The 19,967-nt window shown below is 33.9% G+C and overlaps 2 protein-coding genes and 1 long non-coding RNA gene across 6 annotated transcripts in view; 2 read left to right on the plus strand and 1 right to left on the minus strand.

Annotated features, from left to right (window-relative positions):
- The first annotated feature begins 962 nt into the window (after positions 1-962).
- The window catches only part of LOC124443639 (ephrin type-B receptor 1-A-like), a 28,498-nt gene continuing 9,493 nt past the window's right edge, over positions 963-19,967 (plus strand). Inside the window, exons 1-18 of one of the 3 annotated variants that reach the window (XM_046994122.1) lie at positions 963-1,137; positions 1,496-1,667; positions 3,000-3,130; positions 3,285-3,361; positions 3,490-4,099; positions 5,415-5,573; positions 5,827-6,171; positions 6,329-6,455; positions 6,706-6,758; positions 6,837-6,968; positions 7,046-7,125; positions 7,241-7,346; positions 7,446-7,507; positions 7,651-7,749; positions 7,910-8,023; positions 8,276-8,425; positions 8,597-8,641; positions 8,982-9,700. In XM_046994122.1, the coding sequence (XP_046850078.1) occupies positions 3,034-3,130; positions 3,285-3,361; positions 3,490-4,099; positions 5,415-5,573; positions 5,827-6,171; positions 6,329-6,455; positions 6,706-6,758; positions 6,837-6,968; positions 7,046-7,125; positions 7,241-7,346; positions 7,446-7,507; positions 7,651-7,749; positions 7,910-8,023; positions 8,276-8,425; positions 8,597-8,641; positions 8,982-9,341 (2,616 nt within the window). In that variant the 5' untranslated portion in view covers positions 963-1,137; positions 1,496-1,667; positions 3,000-3,033 and the 3' untranslated portion in view covers positions 9,342-9,700. Of the gene's footprint in view, positions 1,138-1,193; positions 1,668-2,859; positions 2,920-2,999; positions 3,131-3,284; positions 3,362-3,489; positions 4,100-5,414; positions 5,574-5,826; positions 6,172-6,328; positions 6,456-6,705; positions 6,759-6,836; positions 6,969-7,045; positions 7,126-7,240; positions 7,347-7,445; positions 7,508-7,650; positions 7,750-7,909; positions 8,024-8,275; positions 8,426-8,596; positions 8,642-8,981; positions 9,701-19,967 lie in introns of those variants that run through there. The other 2 variants (XM_046994123.1, XM_046994124.1) reach the window with 2 other exon arrangements.
- Positions 4,107-5,108, minus strand: LOC124443652. Its single transcript, XR_006947707.1, has 2 exons — positions 5,058-5,108; positions 4,107-4,619 (listed from the first exon to the last, which is right to left on the minus strand). It is a non-coding gene; the product is annotated as an uncharacterized LOC124443652 (long non-coding RNA).
- Positions 10,458-16,876, plus strand: LOC124443638 (ephrin type-B receptor 1-A-like). Of its 2 annotated transcripts, XM_046994120.1 has the most exons (18): positions 10,458-11,184; positions 11,635-11,700; positions 11,830-11,903; positions 12,009-12,678; positions 13,066-13,221; positions 13,594-13,935; positions 14,007-14,124; positions 14,196-14,245; positions 14,319-14,450; positions 14,511-14,590; positions 14,682-14,787; positions 14,854-14,915; positions 14,994-15,092; positions 15,176-15,286; positions 15,357-15,506; positions 15,650-15,694; positions 15,774-15,927; positions 16,251-16,876. In XM_046994120.1, exons 2-18 carry the CDS (start codon positions 11,649-11,651, stop codon positions 16,475-16,477), a joined length of 2,628 nt encoding a protein of 875 aa, XP_046850076.1. In that variant the 5' UTR covers positions 10,458-11,184; positions 11,635-11,648; the 3' UTR covers positions 16,478-16,876. The 2 variants fall into 2 exon arrangements, with proteins under 2 accessions (XP_046850076.1, XP_046850077.1); XM_046994121.1 differs by lacking the exon at positions 15,774-15,927 and having other exon boundaries at positions 16,251-16,569.

Genomic DNA, 19,967 nt, shown 5'->3' on the forward strand with positions numbered 1-19,967 from the left:
GGCCTTGCGTCTACACGTAAATATCATTTTTGGTGACCATAAACGGAGGTTTTCGAATACAGAGTGCTGAGTGAAGATTTTTCAACCAACTTGTGTTAACGTGTAGATGGGCAAAAATTGAGGTTTTTGAAAACAATGACGTTAACAATCAAGTCCAGTCCAATAATAATTGAGAAGTTGATCGATTGTGTTTGAAAATGACAGACGTAAATTTTTTCAGAAACGGAGGAAAAAATATCTGTATTTTTATACAGAAGGCAGATATGTGTGGACAGGGCCTAAACGCAATACGTTTTGCTTTTTGGGCCTTTGGACTACTCAAAACTGGTTCTCGTATAGTTTTCTCTGTTGCTTCAATCATTCTCGTCGAGTTTTCTTGTTGCCTTGTTAGTTCGATTGGTATGTCAGAGAGAAACGATTTGCTATATGACAACTAACCATCACTTCATCCACTTCCGTCAGTAATTAAATTTTTACTGGACGAGTGTAACTAAATGTAACAAATGTTTGGCAAAATGTTTCAAATCAATGCAATTTTATTACATCACTAAAAAATTTTTGAAAAAATAAGTTGATTCTATGAATTATTATTTTTATCGTTTGTACGTTTTTTTTATACATCACGTAAGTTAGTTGAAATGAATGCATAGTTTGATAAAACGTCTGAAAATACAAATTACATCAATTATATAACGTGATATAGTTGGTATACAACAAACACCATTGTATTTTTTCTAGTGTGCGGTAAAATAAACATATAGATGAGAATCAAGTTGCACTCCTTTGCGGGAAAGTTGAGGGATAAGTACCACATGTGTAGAAAAGAAAAAATTTAATTCATGATTTGTCAACATGTTCTGTAATAACGGACTATTTTTATGACATGCGTGGTTCTTCTGAGTTACACGTATTACTTCCGCTGCTAGCATACACTAAATTGTCATGAAGTATTAGCTAGAGTCAACCAGTCGTTGTGTGAGAATGGTTGAATTATGTGGTGTGAACGGTTGTCCTGTTGTGAATTAAGTTACGCTTGAGGCTTGTCACAAACAATGAGTCTTAGAAGACAATCCAGACATCAAACAGACAAACGAAAGAAGAAACTGATATTTTTGAATTCCTTTGTGCGTTTTAAAGGTAAAGTATCATTAATGATTCATATCAGACATGAATTTGACCTTTATTGAATTATAAGGATATGGCAATGACTGTGTTCGCAGCTGTTTCCCAAAAAAAACGCATTCATTTGGTAATTTCCACATGTTTATCATGTAACTCACCCTACGGTAAATACACTGAAGGTGATACTATACTCGTCTCCTGTTACTTTTGTCTCTTCAATTAAATGACTCATTGTGAAGTCAGCGGCAGTTTGGTTGAGAGTTTGGCTTCATGGATGGTCGCATAAATGTCGGAAACCTCAAGCTGTCTCATGATACTTATGTCATAATTACGACATTCATCTTGAAGCATCGTTGAATAGAATTAAATTAAGGCGCGTCAACTTCGTAACCGATGGAACATTATTTAATCACATCCGCTGCTGTTATCGCGAGAGAACTCACAGAAGAAAGTTAAGCCATGAGTCGTATCGCGTGAACACACTGATAAGAGTTGGTGTGTGCTTTTGTCGTGGAAAATAAAGAATAGTACACGTGGATTACAATGTAGGTGATAACGATCTATGATTACGTTTGTGAAGTATGTGACAGGTTCCCTCTTTCAGATGATTTTGATGTGTTTAGATTTTGTGAATTAACTGGATATAATCAATTAGTTGAATGATTAAAATTCCCAAAAACTGACTTGCTAGAATCATCTCACTATGAACTGTTTACATAATAAATACACAATAGTATACGCTTGTTCTACTTCATGGTTATATTCGATCATGGCACATGATTTCTTTGTATTTTTTACGTCTGCATCATCACAATTTAATGTCTGTTAACTTTTCTCTCGGCCTGTTTAATGTAAAGATAAACCTTACATGATTGTGTATAAATTGGAAAAACAGTACCTGGTACTGGGTAAGACTGAGCTGAATAAGTTAAAAGAATTTCATATTTATAATTATTTGATGTATATTCGTGAATGACAAATGTGAAGTACTATTGAAGCCGCTATTTTTGTACCAAACTAAACTGGCGTTTATTGTTTTGTGCAAATTTTTTATGATGAATCATGACTATCCATCATTACAGAAAGCATTTTTCTCTACAATATATGCTAACTTTGAAGTATTAACATCGAGCTGACCATGCAAGGTGACGTTTTCCTGAAGCATTGCACGCATTTAATTGCGAAATTCAATATCACTAACTTCTTAATTTTATTTCAAATTTAACTAAGACAATATCGATAGTCTTGATAAGCTGGTTTTTACGCCATTACTTAATTATCTTCAATTATAGCACCGATAAACTGCGTTGTGGGACGTGGGTGATCTCTCAAAATGAAATAGCTTTTCTACGCTTCAATTCTATTGTACTATCGACCAATTACAACAATAAGAATCGAGAACATCAAACTACAGTAATCACAGATCTCAAAATGTCTAAAGAAGCTTCTAGCCAGCTTTTATAACATATATATTTCCTGTTTTATAAAAAACTGTGTCTTTCTAGGTGGCTTTAAGTACTTCCTGGCGTGTGTGAAAATTTTCACCGCATCGTCACGCTCTTTTCTAAATTTTCTTATTGAGATTTCTTATTTTGATAATATAACAAAACCTAATGCTACAAATGGATATATTCTTTGTAGTTTCTGTAATGACGCGTTTTTCAATAGTTCAGCACTTCAACTTGTCATGCTTTGCAACCAAGCTTTACATTCATGCCCTCTATGTTTTTGTTGTAGCTTATTTACGTTTTAATGAGCGTGTTTTTGTACGTGTGGTAAAACAAATATTTTCAAACAGTATTTTTTCCTGCTCTTGGTTTGTTTTAATTGCATCTCTAATAAATGCTTCTCTTATTCAGTACTTGCTTTATTTTCAGTATTTTCAGGCTAAATTGCGCGGAGAAAGGAAGTATGGCAAAAACATCAAAATATGTTTTGCTATCACATTCTTTTGGTGGTGTAACATTGTTTGTTCTCCTCAACCTCGGCATTTCTTTTGCTTTAAATGGTTAGTCAGTCATAAATTTTGTCATATGTCTTAGATCATGTTTCGTGCAAATTTTAGCATTATTGATATTATTGTTATGACTGAATACGAGTAAAATGAAACTCACATCAAAGGTAATTAAATGCATGTAACTAAACTTTGTTATTTTTTCTAGTCACAATTATGACAGGTAATATGGGAAAATTGTTTCTCTCAAACTTTGATTTCAATCCAAAATCGTCTGGAGATCCGGTAAGTAAAAGAACTCTATTTCTAGTTGTACTTCGTTCAAGATATTATTTTCATACGCCAATTTCATGTATGTTAGCGAAAAAGGTTATTAATTTTAGTGACATCTGTATGTATTTATGTCTTTTCAGTGGGTGTTGAAGGATGGTTATTTAGAATCGTGTGGTACTGGTACCGACTATGTCTTTATAACAAAGTCAATTACCATTCAAGATACTTACACTGACACAATTTATATTGCTATGGAAACGATGCCGAGTTTTCGACCAGACTATAATAAATCTCTGGGTATTTACATTTATAACGGAACGAACCAGCTTCCTGATACATCATCAGACATTTTCAAGAATTTCTTCGATGTAAACTTCTCTTATTTATACACCGTTAATAATGACACAGCCATTGAGAGAAACAAAAAAATTTTGAAACATGTTTTCAAGTTTTTAAAGTACAATGCCACAAAGATTACAATCGCTGTAAGGGCAGTCGGTGTGTGCACAAGAATCTATTCAATGATGTTGTATTATTATTATTGCAATGACGTTCAATTAAATGGAATCAATTTTCCAAAAACTCGATCACCTGTTCATGGATGGAAAAAAGTTGAAGGAATTTGTCCCGTTAAATCTGATCAAAAGAGAAGATGGATAGGTTTTTGTGGATACGATGGGACATGGAACGTAACAATGGCATGTACCTGTCGAGAAGGTCACGAATTGAATGATGAAAAGAAGTGCATTCGTGAGTATATAACTACTAAATGTATTTTTTGTTTTATTTTTTTCATTGGAAAATTTTCTTGTAAGAATGTAGGTAGATGCATAAAGAAAGAACTCTATGATACAACATAGAATATTGAAAAATCTATGATAATTGCATGAATATGTCGAAAATTTGTAAAAAACCTTTCCATAAGACACTTCAACTTTTTCCGTGTTCCGAGAGATAAGTGGTCTGTTTACAGCATTTTTGTTTATTCAGATTTCCTCTCTTTTTTAATTCATGGTTATTTAAGGGAGGTATTTGAGTACAATTGCCATTTGAATAAATGTTTTTTGTGATACTCTGGTATTATCGATCTCGTCGGTGGTTTCAATGCAAAATCACTTGCTTTTAATGTCATTCTTGACGTGCAACTCCGCCATGATGGTGGTCTGCTACAAAAAATTATCATTAGAGTTGTAGCACCAGGCGACATTGTTTGGTATATCTCAAGCAACAGATTGAACACAATAATAAAGTGAAATAAATACATTAAAACCTCATCATCCAAATTTATAACATATATATTTCCTGTTTTATAAAAAACTATTGTGTCTTTCTAGGTGGCTTTAAGTACTTCCTGGCGTGTGTGAAAATTTTCACCGCATCGTCACGCCCTTTTCTAAATTTTCTTATTGAGATTTCTTATTTTGATAATATAACAAAACCTAATGCTACAAATGGATATATTCTTTGTAGTTTCTGTAATGACGCGTTTTTCAATAGTTCAGCACTTCAACTTGTCATGCTTTGCAACCAAGCTTTACATTCATGCAAAATCACTTGCTTTTAATGTCATTCTTGACGTGCAACTCCGCCATGATGGTGGTCTGCTACAAAAAATTATCATTAGAGTTGTAACACCAGGCGACATTGTTTGGTATATCTCAAGCAACAGATTGAACACAATAATAAAGTGAAATAAATACATTAAAACCTCATCATCCAAATACTTATGTTGATAATCCCAATGTGTGCTTGTCATTATTTCACATGATATTAGCAATGTCATTGGTTGCTGGGCAAAACCACATTTTGAAATTTTGAATATTTTCGGTTCCGGAATTCTTGTCAGCTTAGGATCAAAAGCTACTTCATTCTCATTGTTTTTGTTTTTGGGAAGGAAAGACTACGTGTATCGGAAGGCAGGAACGTGCTAATTTGATTTATTTCTTAATTTCATTTCATTGAACCACAGACCTTAACTAGAAAGTTCATCCAAGGTCATTTATCCTTTAACTTTTTCAATATTAACACATTCTTCTTCATTTATGTATTATTTTTACTTTCACAGCATGTCCAGTCAATCATTTCAAGCAAACGTCTTCAATGAAACCATGTCAGCTTTGCCCAAATAAAGCTACAAACACGTCAAATGGGACAAGTTGTCAGTGTAAAAATGGCAACTACCATGTTGCTATCAACTTAGATCCCACAAAGTCACCTTGTTTTGGTAGGTTGTTGAGGAAATACGTTAGTAATCGCACTTTCCTCCCTTTACACAGGAACCTAAATTTAACAGCCAGTAGCGTATATACATTTAACAACCGTTAGGGGTAATATATAGCAGATAAGGTTGAATAAGATGTCCATCATAGAAGTAAAAAGATTATATAAAATACCGAAACTTTTACGCAGTTCCAAAATTAACTTTTAAATCGTAATATTGTGCATATTATAACTTTCAAATTTCAATGCTTGTGAAGGACTAATCACAGAGAAACTCAAGGTCGTTATTGAGAAAATAGTTGCACAGAAAAGAGTCGAGTTATTTTGGCAAGAGCCTAGTGTGGATGAAGAACTTAAAGATTCTCTGCATTATGACATTCAATGTCGTCCAGTATCTCGTCGTTTACGTCACTGTAGCAGATCATGTGACTATTTGAAATACCAACCAAGAAAACTTAACCTCGCGCAATCGCAAGTGAAAATATCAAATTTCACTTTGGATTGTGTATATAAACTGCAAATTTTTCCCAAAACGTCGATCAATGACTTAGTTGATAAAAGTAAATGGAATTACACGGAAATAACTCTTGAAAGATTTGTAGGTAGGTATTTTATGCACTTTTTTTTTGCATCAGCAGAGATAGGTCATTCATGAAACGTGTTCTGCGTAATAGTTTAACACCATGCAACAGTTACATAAATGATAAATTATGATAAAGAATTGTAGTTCCTTACAACTTTCTTCATTTCACAAACTAGTTGTCAGCAATATATCAAAGTCTAAACGCACCAATGAAAGGAAGAATTTTGACATCGTTATGGTGTCTGGAATTGCCAGTGGAGGGCTGTTGGTGATTATCATATTTCTTGTTTTTCTCATAAAGAGGTAATTAAAGAAATAATAGGATAGACTTTTGTCTTTCATCAAAAATTTTTCTCGTAATTAGAAAAAGATTAAAGTAAATGGTTTGAACCCGGGAGTATCGTTACATGTTTGTAAATGTAGATCGTCCAGGTTGGTATAGTCCTGAGAAGGACTATTTTTGTTGTTGTTGACTGACGTTTCGACGACCTTAGCGGTAGTCATCTTCAGAGTTAAATTAAACTTTCATTAACAACTTTTTCGAACGTTCTAGGAAAAATAATAACTACGGAAGACATTTAATAATTAAAAATATACAACATGAAGGTTAGCTCACGGTTACTTTAATATAGAAATCTACAATAATCTTTACATATACTGATTATCATTACTTTTTATACTTAGTCGAGTTACCTGGCGTCGGGCAGAAATGCTATGTGGATCCAACAATCTATGACGATCCTGAAGATGCTTTGAATAAATTTGCCAACGAGCTTGATCCATGCATTTTGATTTTAAAAAAACATGTTGGTGGAGGTAGGCATGCCGTATACAGCATGAAAAGTTCCTTTGTCATACTATTTTAAAATTTCTTATGATTTTTTGAACGGCAGGCGAATTTGGCGATGTTTACAAAGGAGCAATGAATTCGATCGGTGGAAAGACCGTGGCAGTTGCAGTGAAAACACTAAAGGTTGATTCTGGGATACCCATTAAAATATCAAAGTGTTCAAGTAGTGCGGATGTTACTTGAAAAACATAGTTAGTTTATATGTCCATAACAAGGATTTTTTTTATTTTATGAGCAGAGTGATTACACCACAAAAGATGAAAAAGATTTTCTTTTAGAAGCTTCTGTCATGGGACAATTTCATCATCCCAATGTTATTCGCCTTGAAGGCGTTGTTACGAAATGTAATCACATGTTGTTGTAACATTCATCATTATCTTGAAGAAATAAAATATGTCTTCATTACTTAAAATCCTATAATTATCTTTGAATATTTTCCTTAGCTTTGCCACGGATGATCGTCACAGAGTTCATGTCTAATGGCTCACTGGATAAATTTTTAAAGGTGACTGAATTTCTTACTGTATACTAACATCTAAAGCATATGTATGCCTTCAACAGTGAATAAAAATGTTAACTGTTTCGCGATTGCTCTTAATTAAATTATTGTAACCTTAATTAAATTGATAAATTTTTTTAACCAAATAGACAAACGAAGACCGTTTGACACAGATGCAACTTATTACAATGGCGAGAGATGTTGCATCTGGTATGACTTATCTATCTTCAATGAATTTTATTCACAGGGTAAGAACATCTTAATGGCATCGAGTCTATGCCTTTATTGAATTATTATTAATAAGATTTTTAACAATGACTTTGATGAACACAGCTTAAAAATATACGTGTAATGAAATTAGAATTTAGCAATGTGAGAATTCAAACTTATTGATCTAAATTCTTTCAGGATTTAGCTGCAAGGAATATTCTCTTAAGCAACGATATGTTGTGCAAGATTGCAGATTTTGGTCTGTCACGTTACTTGGAAAATGGCGGCTCTGAAGCAGAATACTCCATGTCTGTAAGTTTTTTCTGAATTCTAGTATTTTCCAATCAATATATAAACGTAAATCAATCATCAACTAAAATTGGTTCTGACTGAGAGCAACGTGATGTATACATGTGGTCTTTGTAAATAAGCCAAACACCCTGCCATGCAGATACGCTAATGTAAAAACAACATTGCTGAAATAGTTGCAGTATGAAATGCCAAAGTGATAACATTTCTCACTAAAGTTGAACTTGTAATAATTGAGAAGTCTTGTTTTTCTAGGGCGGAAAGATCCCCGTGAGATGGACCGCTCCAGAAGTTATTAATTATCGCAAGTTTTCTTCCTCCAGTGATGTCTGGAGTTATGGTATCACACTTTGGGAAATAATGTCGTTTGGCGATCGTCCTTATTGGGAATGGAACAATTCCATGGTATGAAACACTTTAAAAAAAGAACCATAACATCGTGCTCCCGTTGACATTTCACACGTAACAGAGATTTGCTTTTACCTGTGATGAAAAGAAAAGTTAGATAGCGAAAGCAGCAATGACAAAACTTTTCATATGGAGACTTATTTGCTGAAATCTTTCTTTTAAATATAGGTCATGCATAAAGTTGAAGAAGGATATAGGCTTCCTCCGCCAAAGGTTAGTCGATATATGCATTGCTAGCCCGCAAGTTTAACATTTATTTCTTTAGAAGTCAGGAATCTTTTTTTCCACATTGAGAAAAACATCTAAAATTTACATATCAGGACTAACTGATCAGCCTGACTTCGGCATTGTTCGTAGAGCATACATGCATAATGCACACATTACAATGACCCTCTTCCCTTTAAATGCTCCTCCTTGAAAATCATGGCTTCGGCATTGTGTTGTTGTGCAAAGACTTTGAGGTGGCTGTCTTTAAACTTGAATAAATAAGAACTTGGAAAAATAAGAACTTGGAAACAAAGTAACCTAGCTGTGATTGGTGTATCGCTATTAGGATTGTCCTTTGGCTGTTCATAACCTGATGTTGTCCTGTTGGAAGGCTGATCGTAACAAGAGACCGAACTTCTCGTTTCTTAAACAAACCTTAACCGAATGGTCTTCATCTCCTGATGCCTTAAAAAAATTAAAAACACTTTCAGCCATTGGGGATTGGTTGGATTCTATCAAGATGGGCGATTATATGAATGTATTCATTGACGCAGGTTATGATCATCCATATCAGCTGACAAAAATCAGAAACGAAGACTTGTTGACCATGGGTGTCAAACTGATTGGCCATCGTAACAAAATTATGAAGGCAATCAAAGCAATTGAATTCCAAGACAATAAAACTTCAACGACTCAATCCAGTTAATTTATAGTATGATGATGGCCAATGAAAGTGCAGAATGTCTAACAAAAACTCAATACTATTTTTGTAGGTTTAAGAGCAGATGTTAAATGCAATAAAACCATGCCCAAAAGCCACCTTGTTAATTTGACTGCTTCTTAGTCCTTTTAACCCCACTTAAACTGTTTTTTGTAATTTTTAAACTCAGTAAAAATAACTATTCTAATGATACGACGCCAAGATCATTGTACGTTTCAATTAATGCTTCATTACAAACACTCAGTATTCGAAAAAATTCTTTGTTCGTGCAAGTATAAAATCAAGTAGTGAGTACAACTATGATTTTGAGTAAATGTAACTTAATAAAACCATTCAAAGTTAAATTGTATTGCACATGGCTTAAAAAAGTGCCGAATTGAACGTAAAAAGTTTTTTCTTTTTGATCATTAGGATGAAGCTGCTGTTGATTCCTGTCAGTTGCAACTAGTTTGTTCCACCTGACATTTCTTTCGCTACACAGACATTTCCTCCACCAGACAGACATTTCTTTCGCCACACAGATATTTATTTCACCACACAGACATTTCTTTCACCACACAGATATTTCTTTCGCCACACAGACATTTCCTTCACCACACAGATATTTCTTTCGCCACACAGACATTTCTTTCACCACACAGACATTTCCTCCACCACACAAATATTTCTTTCACCACACAGATATTTCTTCGGTAACAGATATGTTTGGCAAGTTGACCTAATGATCAATATTGCACTTTGTCTTTTTGATCCCATAAGTGGACATTACAAGACCTTTTCGAATATGAATGTGAAACGGTCAGTTGTCCATTGAGGTGTGCAACTTGCACAATGCTAGTGGTGATAGGGATAATCGATTGTGCTGCTTTAAATATATCCGTAATGAAAATATATAAAGCAATAGAAACTTTCGAATAAAGGAAATGAATGCTTTCATCTCATTTCATTTAAAAAATTGCCATTTGACAAATGCAACTACGTTTACCATTAGAGAGTAGTAAAAGTCAACACAAGGAAAAACAACTTGTTTTTTGAAAAAAAATTCCCCCTGGTTATAACATGAAATAGACATGAGTTAAAATATAACTACTGCGTGTTTTATTCTATCCGCCCACTTACATTAAGACAAAAATCAAACAGTACAAATCAAGTTGTGAAAACAATGCTATTCACCATACAACTCATCTTAAATTTATCATGAGTGTAAGATTAAGATTCAGATTAATTTAATCGATAGAATGGAAGCAAAGAAACATTTATAGAGAGATAAGGTAAACTTTCCTATCACATCCGCGTTGTATTCTCATGCATCCGGAAACTACACGGCACCTATATGCACACATTCAATGATTCAAGGATGATAAATATATCATGGCGTTTAGCAGTGGAATTTTGAGGAACAAGAATGAAAATGTATGGTGGCAGTAATATACCAAACAAAAAATGTTTTTTTAGTTTTCTCTGTAATATATGACTAATAGGTTAACATCGCCATTTTCATCTTAACGACCAGTGACTAAGCACGAATATATTGAGTACTTTGTGTTCGAATAGCTAATGTATAGAGTCGTTTCCGGCAAAGAAAACAGAGTGTGGGAGACTATAGAGTCCATCAATACAAGGCAAAATATGTGTTAAGAACAAACGAGAGAAATTTTCTGTATTCAATTACGGCTCTTTATCTGTTAAAGAATTCGACGTCCTTAAAGCAAATCAAATAAAATCTATATAATTTTCTGCTTCCGCGAACTCGTTTGACACAGTGAATAAAATGACTTTGTACACGTTAGTTATTTAGATATCCAACAAGGAAAACGTGAAAAGCCAGGTTAGTGAACTACGTATTTCAGAACGATAGGAATCTACGCTTAATCAATGGATAATTGCTAGACAGTTTTGGTTGACTTATTTCATTGAACTTATTCAAATTGATGTAAGCTTTGAAGGAAAGTCTAGCCATGTGTTAACGTGTAACAAGTATGCCTCAGTGTATGGGATATTCATTATGTCTATAGCTCGAGAGTTAGAATTCAAAAATAAATTGCAGTTTAAAAAGCAGAATTTATGAACTTCAACATTTGTTTTGTTAATTCACCAAAGTCTATTTATATGATGAAGCTATTAAACATCGTCACCATGCGCACGATTTTATGGTGACACTAAACGTAGTCTTATTATCGGACTTATTAATTCTTTTTTAGATTCAATTCCTTTGGCTATGGGTGCGTTTATTGCGTTATAAATTCCTTGCAACTTTAGTATTTGGTTCATTTTTCAGGACATCTAAAGACGATGAAGTGTCTTTTATTTCTTGTCTGTCTTTGTGTGTGTAATGGCGTTAGAGGTAAACATTTGATTTCTTTGCAATAGAACTTACTTCCAAAGTATTTTAATGTACGAAGGTTTTGTTTACTGATAACCTTTATGCTATTTGATTTTCAGAGGTTTTCAATTTTGATAAATAATATTTTAGAAATTATTGAAGATGATGCTTTTGACAGAAGAAGTTTTCAGAATTTTCGTTTTGAAAATAAGGGTGGTGAAAACGTAAGTAATTATTTATTGCATATTTGGTGTTGTGTTCATCCTCTTCGCATGTGTATGAGATTTGAACAGGTTTTTGATGGTTATGTTATAAATATTCTTTCTCAGTGGAACAAGAAGCCTGAAAGCGAAATGATTACAGTAACCACATGTGGTAATGGAGATGTGGCTGACTTTTGGTTTATGACAAAACACATCAATCTTACCTTATTTGCGAATGTCGATGCAGTCCATGTCGATATTGTGTCAGGTTTCAAGGAATGTATAAATCAGAGAGGAGAGAGAGCTGACTGTCATAACAACAGCCTTGACGTATATGCCAACTTAAGTGGTATGACACAAACTTTCAAGAATGACCGCCCTAAATTGGATGACATTTTCAGCAAATTTAAATTCTACAGTTCAATAATCAGCAACAACAAACCAAACACCACTTTTTCCAATCAAACCAACACGATTTCCCTCACTTTAAATAACGAAAGAGGAATCACGTTAGCTTTCCGATCGAGAGGCGCTTGCGCAAGGATTTCCTCAATAATTATTTACACTTATTACTGCAATGAAACGTTTATGGACGGTGTTATGTTGAGAAAGACTTCAGCGCCGAGAGATGGAATTAAAAACGTCTGGGTTAACTGCTCTGTCAACGCAATTCCTACAAACAATTTCACCACATTAGAAGGCCAATGTAACAGCAATGGATCCTGGAATATTGATGGCGATTTGAAATGTTTGTGTGTGGAAGGTTATGAGCCAAACACGTCATTGGGATGTACAAGTAAGCTTTAGAAAATAAGAAGAGCAAGGGATTGTCGATAGATACTGAGTGCAAAAAATGACTGAACAATTGTGACAAAAAAACATTCACGAGGGCCAAAAAACAATGTCAGAGACGGGTCCAGGGAGGGGAACACAGAAAGTGCGCACCCCACCCTACGCTCGGTGCCCAACGTTTTCACTCGTTGTCAGCTCGGTGTCACTGTTTTTGACAATACGACACTGCCGAATGACGCGCCAATCCATGAATGAAATCCTGGATTCGCTCTTGAATATTTAGACACGAAAAATTCAGAAAAAAAGTTAATAAGAAATAACCTACAATAACTCATGTGTCACTATCACTATGACGAAATTTGTTTTTGATTATATATTTTTTGTTCTTCAGGTTGCTCAAATCGCAGTTTCAAGTCGAGTGTGGCTAACTTCAAATGCAAAAATTGTCCTCTTGGAAATATCGCTACCGAAAATAAGACAAGTTGTGTTTGTGAAGATGGTTTTTATAGAGCAAAGATAAATCAAGGCAATTTCTCTACATGTTACGGTAATGTACATGATATATCATGTTAAAACAATATTTATCGAACACACCCACTTGATAAGAGCTCAATATTTCATAGACAGGAAAAGGATGTTTTATGCCTATGCTTTTGTATACCGGTTTCTTTTACAACCATTTTTTGGTAGAACGAAGATTTATATGATGACAGGCTTAATAATATAACAGCTGCAGCAAAATCAGCAATAAATTTAGTAAAATACCGTCAATGCTTTACATATAGCTAGAAACTTGAAAAAATATACCGTCCATATGTTGGTATATTGATATAGATTTGATAGTCAACCAAACAAAAGACAATTTGAGCGTTAATATTGCCATACTAGAATATCTTATAATTGTACCATGTTTTTTTAGCTCTGCCAGAAATACCTGGTCCACTCCAAGCCGAAATATCTGATAATAATTTGACAATAAGTTGGACAAGTGTTAGCAAGAGCAAGAATCTGATCAATGAAACTGTAATCTACGATATCCATTGCTTCGTGTGTGAAAATACTGACGTTTGTAAGGAGGGATGTGAAGTGGAATTTATTCCTCGTCAGTTTAATCTAACTGAGACATTTGTGGTAGTAAGAAGTTCAACAACCTCCCGAAATTACAGTTTTCAAGTTTACGCAAAAAACAGCTTAAATTATGGTGTATCAAGAACGAAATGGAAGTTTAAGAAAATCTTTCAACTGTTTCCGCTTCGAAAAAGTTGGTTATTTTGCACTAATTCATTTTCTGATACAAAAGTATTCGTGATGGTTGATGATGTTGCTTTTTAGATGGAAATGCCCCAACAAGTCAAGAAAGTGATAACACTGTTTTTATTGTGATCGTTGTTGTTATTGTGGCGTCTCTGCTGTTAGTAATGATCTTTCTTTGTACATTTATTTTGAAAAGGTATTTTTGCTTAAAACTTTTTATTTCCTCAATATCCATATTTGTAAATAGCCATTTTTCCTCTGTTACAGGCGAGGGAAAATGCTGAAGACTCGTTTTCCATGTCTCCCAAAACAGGGCGGTAAGATACATAAAAATAAATATACTATAAAATTTCACCAGTTTAACACCTGAAATATATTCTTTGATTCTAGTTGAATTACCAGCTGTTGGTCGCAAATCGTACGTTGATCCATCAAACTACACCAATCCAGAAGAAGCTATACAAGAATTCGCGAACGAACTTGACCCTGATAAAATTTTTTTGGAAAGATTGATCGGTGGAGGTATGTGTATATTGAGGTTATAAAGTCACCAACATTTATTAACTTTTCCTTTTGCAACAGGAGAGTTTGGAGATGTTTACAAAGGAGAGCTTACAACTAGTAACGGACAGAAAACTCCCATTGCTGCTAAAACATTGAAGGTATTTTATCTGACCTTTGAATAAATATTTTTTTGTTATCTAATCAAATTAAAAATCTAGTTTCGTCTTCTAAATTTCCTTTTTTCTGTAGCCAGAATCATCTGCAAAAAGTGCCCGTGATTTTCTACTAGAAGCATCTGTAATGGCTCAATTTGACCATCCAAATGTAGTACGAATGGAAGGAGTTATTACAAAAAGTAAGACTAATGACTCTTGAGAAACCGCTGTATACAATGATTGCAACTTGTTGTTTTCTAAAACAGGTACACCAAGAATGATCATAATTGAATATATGGCAAATGGTTCGCTGGATAATTATCTTCAAGTAATAGAATACTATAAATAGATTTTGCTTCCTCTCAAAGAAGAAATAAGAATTAGTATGTGTTTTCCTTCCATTCAGATCAATGATGGTATATTGTCCAAAGTGCAATTATTACGCTTGGCAAAGGACGTTGTTGAAGGAATGAATTATTTGTCCGATATAAATTTTATTCACAGGGTGAGTTGGAATTGTTAATTCTGTTCATTGAATGTCATTATTTCAGTGCTACTCTCTCATCTTCGACATTGTCTCGTCTTAAGGACTTGGCTGCACGAAATGTCCTGTTGAACAATGACATGGTTTGCAAAATATCAGATTTTGGTCTTTCGCGAGAAATGGAATCCCACTCTTCGGGAGAGTACGAAACAAGTGTAAGTCGTCATAAAACAACTCTATGAAGTCCTTGACAACTTTCTTTTTCAATACTTTGTTTTTTTCCAGGGAGGAAAGATACCTCTTCGTTGGACGGCTCCTGAAGCAATCAGATATCGTAAGTTTACGACGGCAAGCGACGTTTGGAGCTATGGAATTTTACTTTGGGAGATTATGTCATTTGGTCAGAGGCCTTATTGGGAATGGGACAACTTTAAAGTAAGAAAAATGTTTAATTTTTAAGAAAGTTAATGTGCTTCACCAGTTATTATGAAACAAACGCAAATCTTGCAGCATTTCGGTGTGAGATATCGGACTTTATGGAGATGAAGTAATGATTTTCTATCATTATTTAATCTTAGGTCATGGAAGAAGTAAATGGAGGATATCGTTTGCCCCCACCACCAGTAAGTTAAACTTTGAAACAGTTTTCATGACAATACTTAGATTGCAATGATCGTTATGTTTGCCTCTCTTCTTCCACAGCAATGTCCTAACGGTGTACACGGTCTTATGCTTCGTTGCTGGAATGAAGAGCGAGCAGAAAGACCAACTTTTGCTCAAATAAATATTGTCATAGATAGATGGTTGCGTTCCCCAGATACGTTAGATAATGACGTTGACTTCTTCGTTACGATTGGCAAGTGTTGTAATGTTTAACAAGATATATAAATTCATAAACAAAGCATGTTTTTCACGTATATCAATAATTAATTCTTGGGTTATTATAAAACAGCATGTGTTTTTTAGGTTGAAACAATCTACTAGATCAATTGTTACTTAGGTAACATCAACGGTCAAGTTGGTGTTGTTTCGACATTCAAAAAATAGTGACATCCATGTAAATGGCTGTCAGTGAATGGATATTTTTATCTTCATTAAATTAGACCAATGCAAAGTAATATCATTACAATGCTATAAATTAATGAAAAGTCTAATAGAAATAACTTTTTCTCAACTCAGGCGAATGGCTGGAATCGATCAAGATGGGAAAATACCAGGCTATGTTTATTGAGGCTGGATATAGTAAACAGTCAGATATTCTTGACTTCAAAGAGCAAGATTTGCAACAGCTTGGTATCACGTTGATTGGACATCGTAATAAAATTTTAAAAGGTATTGAAACATTACGAATGAGGAAAAGTAGAAAAGAGTTAGCATTACTTCCTAAAACGACTTCTGTCATTTGAGAAAAACGGCTCTAACGTTCTTTGCAAACATGTATGCCAATCAAATTGGAAACAACGTACGAGGTGTGATACGATAAAATTGAAGTTAAAAATTTTTAGGTAATAGTTTCAAATTATTCAATTCAACAAAGTAAAGATTATTACAAATAAAAACTTTTACAGTAGTTGCTTTTAGAATATATAAACTTACACAAGTCGAGTTATGACGTTATAATAATAGGTACGAGGGTACAACTGACCATAGACTAGTGCCTGTATAAAACATATAAAATGTAAATAATGTCCAAGAATATAATGAGGAGGACTATAATATTAATTGAAATTTACCTAATACAAAATTGTATATTGTTGTTAGTAAAAACAAGGAACAAATACATTGAAGGCAGCTAAGTATTTTCCCAAAAACTCCTGCACTGTTTGTTATTCATTTTAACAACGTATACACGAAGAGGCAAAGCATAGTAAAGCTGTAAACTATGAGTGACCTATCTACAAAAAAGCTTTGCAGCTGAATGATCTTCCCTTGCATTTATCATCGCACGAGTTTTGATCTAAAAAAAGATAAATAACTGCTTTCATCATGGCGCATTCAAGAAAATGGCGTCTAACTAGATTCATTTACCTATGAATTGTGTCTCTGCGGACCTGGATTTAGAAATATCTGTGCGTTAATGAATAATGCATGTATCTCAGTGAGAAGTACTTCAATACTTATATTCAGTATTTATATTTTGCACAAAAACTTACTACTTGATAGGTTACTTCCCATCGTTCATGTTGTCTTTTTGTCATTCATGTCGTTCTTTTGAAATGTCGTTTACGTCTCTCTTCGTCATTTATGTCGTTCATGCCGATTTTTTCAAATGTGGCTTATGTCGTCTATATTAATATTCTGGGATGGAATGTAATTGTTGGTCGTACAAATAACCGTCATTAACCCGCAATAAACGAGGATAAACATAAAGGTAGACACAAAGGTAGGCCATAAAGGTAGGCATAAAGGTAGACATAAAGGTAGACACAAAGGTAAACAGAAAGAGTTGAAAGGATTTCATGATAGAAGCCTCAATTTAAGACAATTCAACAATCAAAACATTGCTAAGTTGAAGGTGTCATGACTGTTGATATTTATCTTCTCTGCGGTCCCAATCTTTCAATTGATTGTCATTCATGAGCAATGGATCTTTGGATTGCTATCTGAAGGTAAGGGAAGATGTAGAAGGAAAAACTCCAAAAGATAGCTTTCTATACAATTCACTAACCTCAGTAACACGTTATATCATGTGCTTAGGGCTGTCCAAGAGAAGTTCATCAGCTCATGCTAAAGTGCTGGCGAGGAGAAAGACGTGAGCGCCCTAGTTTTGCAAAGATTATTGCCATTGTTGATAAATGGATATGCTCTCTTGACACAAAGGATAATATCGTATTCAACGTCCCTTAACTTCAATTGGTAAGAAAACTAAGAAATTTCTTGTGTTTCTTTAACATTCATGAATTGAAAATACTTAAAGCAAATGTATATGTATATTACAGGATCGTAGTTGGCTTCGATTAACATGACCCATCAGAATAATTTTCATGAAACTTGTTTATGATAAACTTTCAGATAGCTATAGCAAAACTCGATGACAAAGATTTGATTTCACTTGTTATAACACTGATTGGTTATGGAAATAAATTAAACAAGGCAATCTTCTCAATTCGACAAAAACAAAGATCAATTCTGATCTGATATTCCGGGTACCAAGAAGTACGTTTCTATAGAAATGTATGGCGGGTAACGTTTACATACAAGGATTTTCGAATATTTAAGGCATTTCGTGACCTTTTACTTATCTCAAACATCTGTCATGGATAAAACAAGTTATGTTAATCATTTGACATCAAAATGATACCAATATCTGCAAAATATCGGCGTTCGTGTTCATTTGAAAATTGCGCGTGCAAGAATCGAATTTGCTCCATCGTTGCAAAGGCAAGATAATTCACAGCTCATTTTCCAAGTTCAGAGGCAGTTATGATCTAGAATGAGTTTCGATGCTTAAAAAATTCGTTTAGTACCTTTCTTTTATCATTCTTTATTATCTAGACATTGTTGTATGTAACTTTTGCCGTGACTTCATTAGCTGGGTACTGTTGTTGTAGGAACAAGACAAATTTACTAAGCTTTCTTCCTCTCTTTATTCTTATTTTCATTTCTGTTTTTATTTTATAAAAATAATACAATCGCACCTTGCTAGCATTTGTATATAGCCATGAGTAAGTATGGTTGTTATTGACAAAAGTATCCAACATTTTTGTCAATTGCAGTCTATACCGTAGCATCAGGAATTGTATTCCCATGTGGTAAACTGCCATCTGAAGTTAAAAGCACCTTCTGTTTTATTGCATACTTGAATAACAATAGCTGTTGGTTTGAATTCAAGTACTCATGTCTTTTAAAGGCAGAAAAGAATATTCACTTTTGTAATTTTTTCAACCAACAGCTTCTTAACAAGTAGGACAGGTGGTTTTCTTTGGCAGCATCTGCCTATACTCACTCATTCATGAAGGCCATGTCCAAATGTATTAGCAAAGCGTGCTGATTAAATTATATCTGTAAAATAAAAACAGAAATGAAAATAAGAATAAAGAGAGGAAGAAAGCTTAGTAAATTTGTCTTGTTCCTACAACAACAGTACCCAGCTAATAAAGTCACGGCAAAAGTTACATAAAATAATGTCTAGATAATAAAGAATGATAAAAGAAAGGTTCTAAACGAATTTTTTAAGCATCGAAACTCATTCTAGATCATAACTGCCTCTGAACTTGGAAAATGAGCTGTGAATTATCTTGCCTTTGCAACGATGGGGCAAATTCGATTGTTGCACGCGCAATTTTCAATTGAACACGAGCGCCGATATTTTGCTGATATCGGTATCATTTTGATGTCAAATTGATTAGCATAACTTGTTTTATCCATGACAGATGTTTGAGACTAGTAAAAGGTCACGAAATGCCTTAAATATTCGAAAATCCTTGTATATTAACGTTATCTGCCATACATTTCTATAGTAATTTGTATTTCTTGTGGTACCCGGAAGTGCATTTTGGATGTATAATTTGGCTTCACTATTGTTACCTATAGAAGCTATATCCAGTCTATTATCAGATCAGTGAGAAAAACCAACACAACGTACGTTAAAATAATTTTAGCAACACGTAATGATTAAAAAAAATGTTTATATTAGCATATGCATAATTAACATAGCCATGTATGTCCATCTTCAGACCTAAAATAAAACATTGAAAAAATTAAATAATATAATTATTCCCATCAAACCATAGCACTGTACAGATGCATGCTATCGTTTTTATCCATACAGTAATGCATTATAAAATTTAAAATTTTTAAACTGAGTAGATAGCCGCCAAAGATCGACGAATTCAATTTTTAGGTTTTCAGTTTCCTTTGCAATTATTTCTCAAACCTGTTCCCATGGCAAATCAA

The sequence above is a fragment of the Xenia sp. Carnegie-2017 genome, unplaced genomic scaffold (assembly GCF_021976095.1).
Source record: "Xenia sp. Carnegie-2017 unplaced genomic scaffold, XeniaSp_v1 HiC_scaffold_21, whole genome shotgun sequence".
NCBI lineage: Eukaryota > Metazoa > Cnidaria > Anthozoa > Malacalcyonacea > Xeniidae > Xenia > Xenia sp. Carnegie-2017.

Coding starts and splice junctions, on each gene's coding strand:
- LOC124443638 (XM_046994120.1), top strand. CDS start 11,649: ATGAAGTGTCTTTTATTTCTTGTCTGTCTTTGTGTGTGTAATGGCGTT. Junction 11,701..11,829: donor TGTGTGTAATGGCGTTAGAG/GTAAACATTTGA, acceptor ATAATATTTTAG/AAATTATTGAAGATGATGCT. Junction 15,287..15,356: donor CGGGAGAGTACGAAACAAGT/GTAAGTCGTCAT, acceptor GTTTTTTTCCAG/GGAGGAAAGATACCTCTTCG.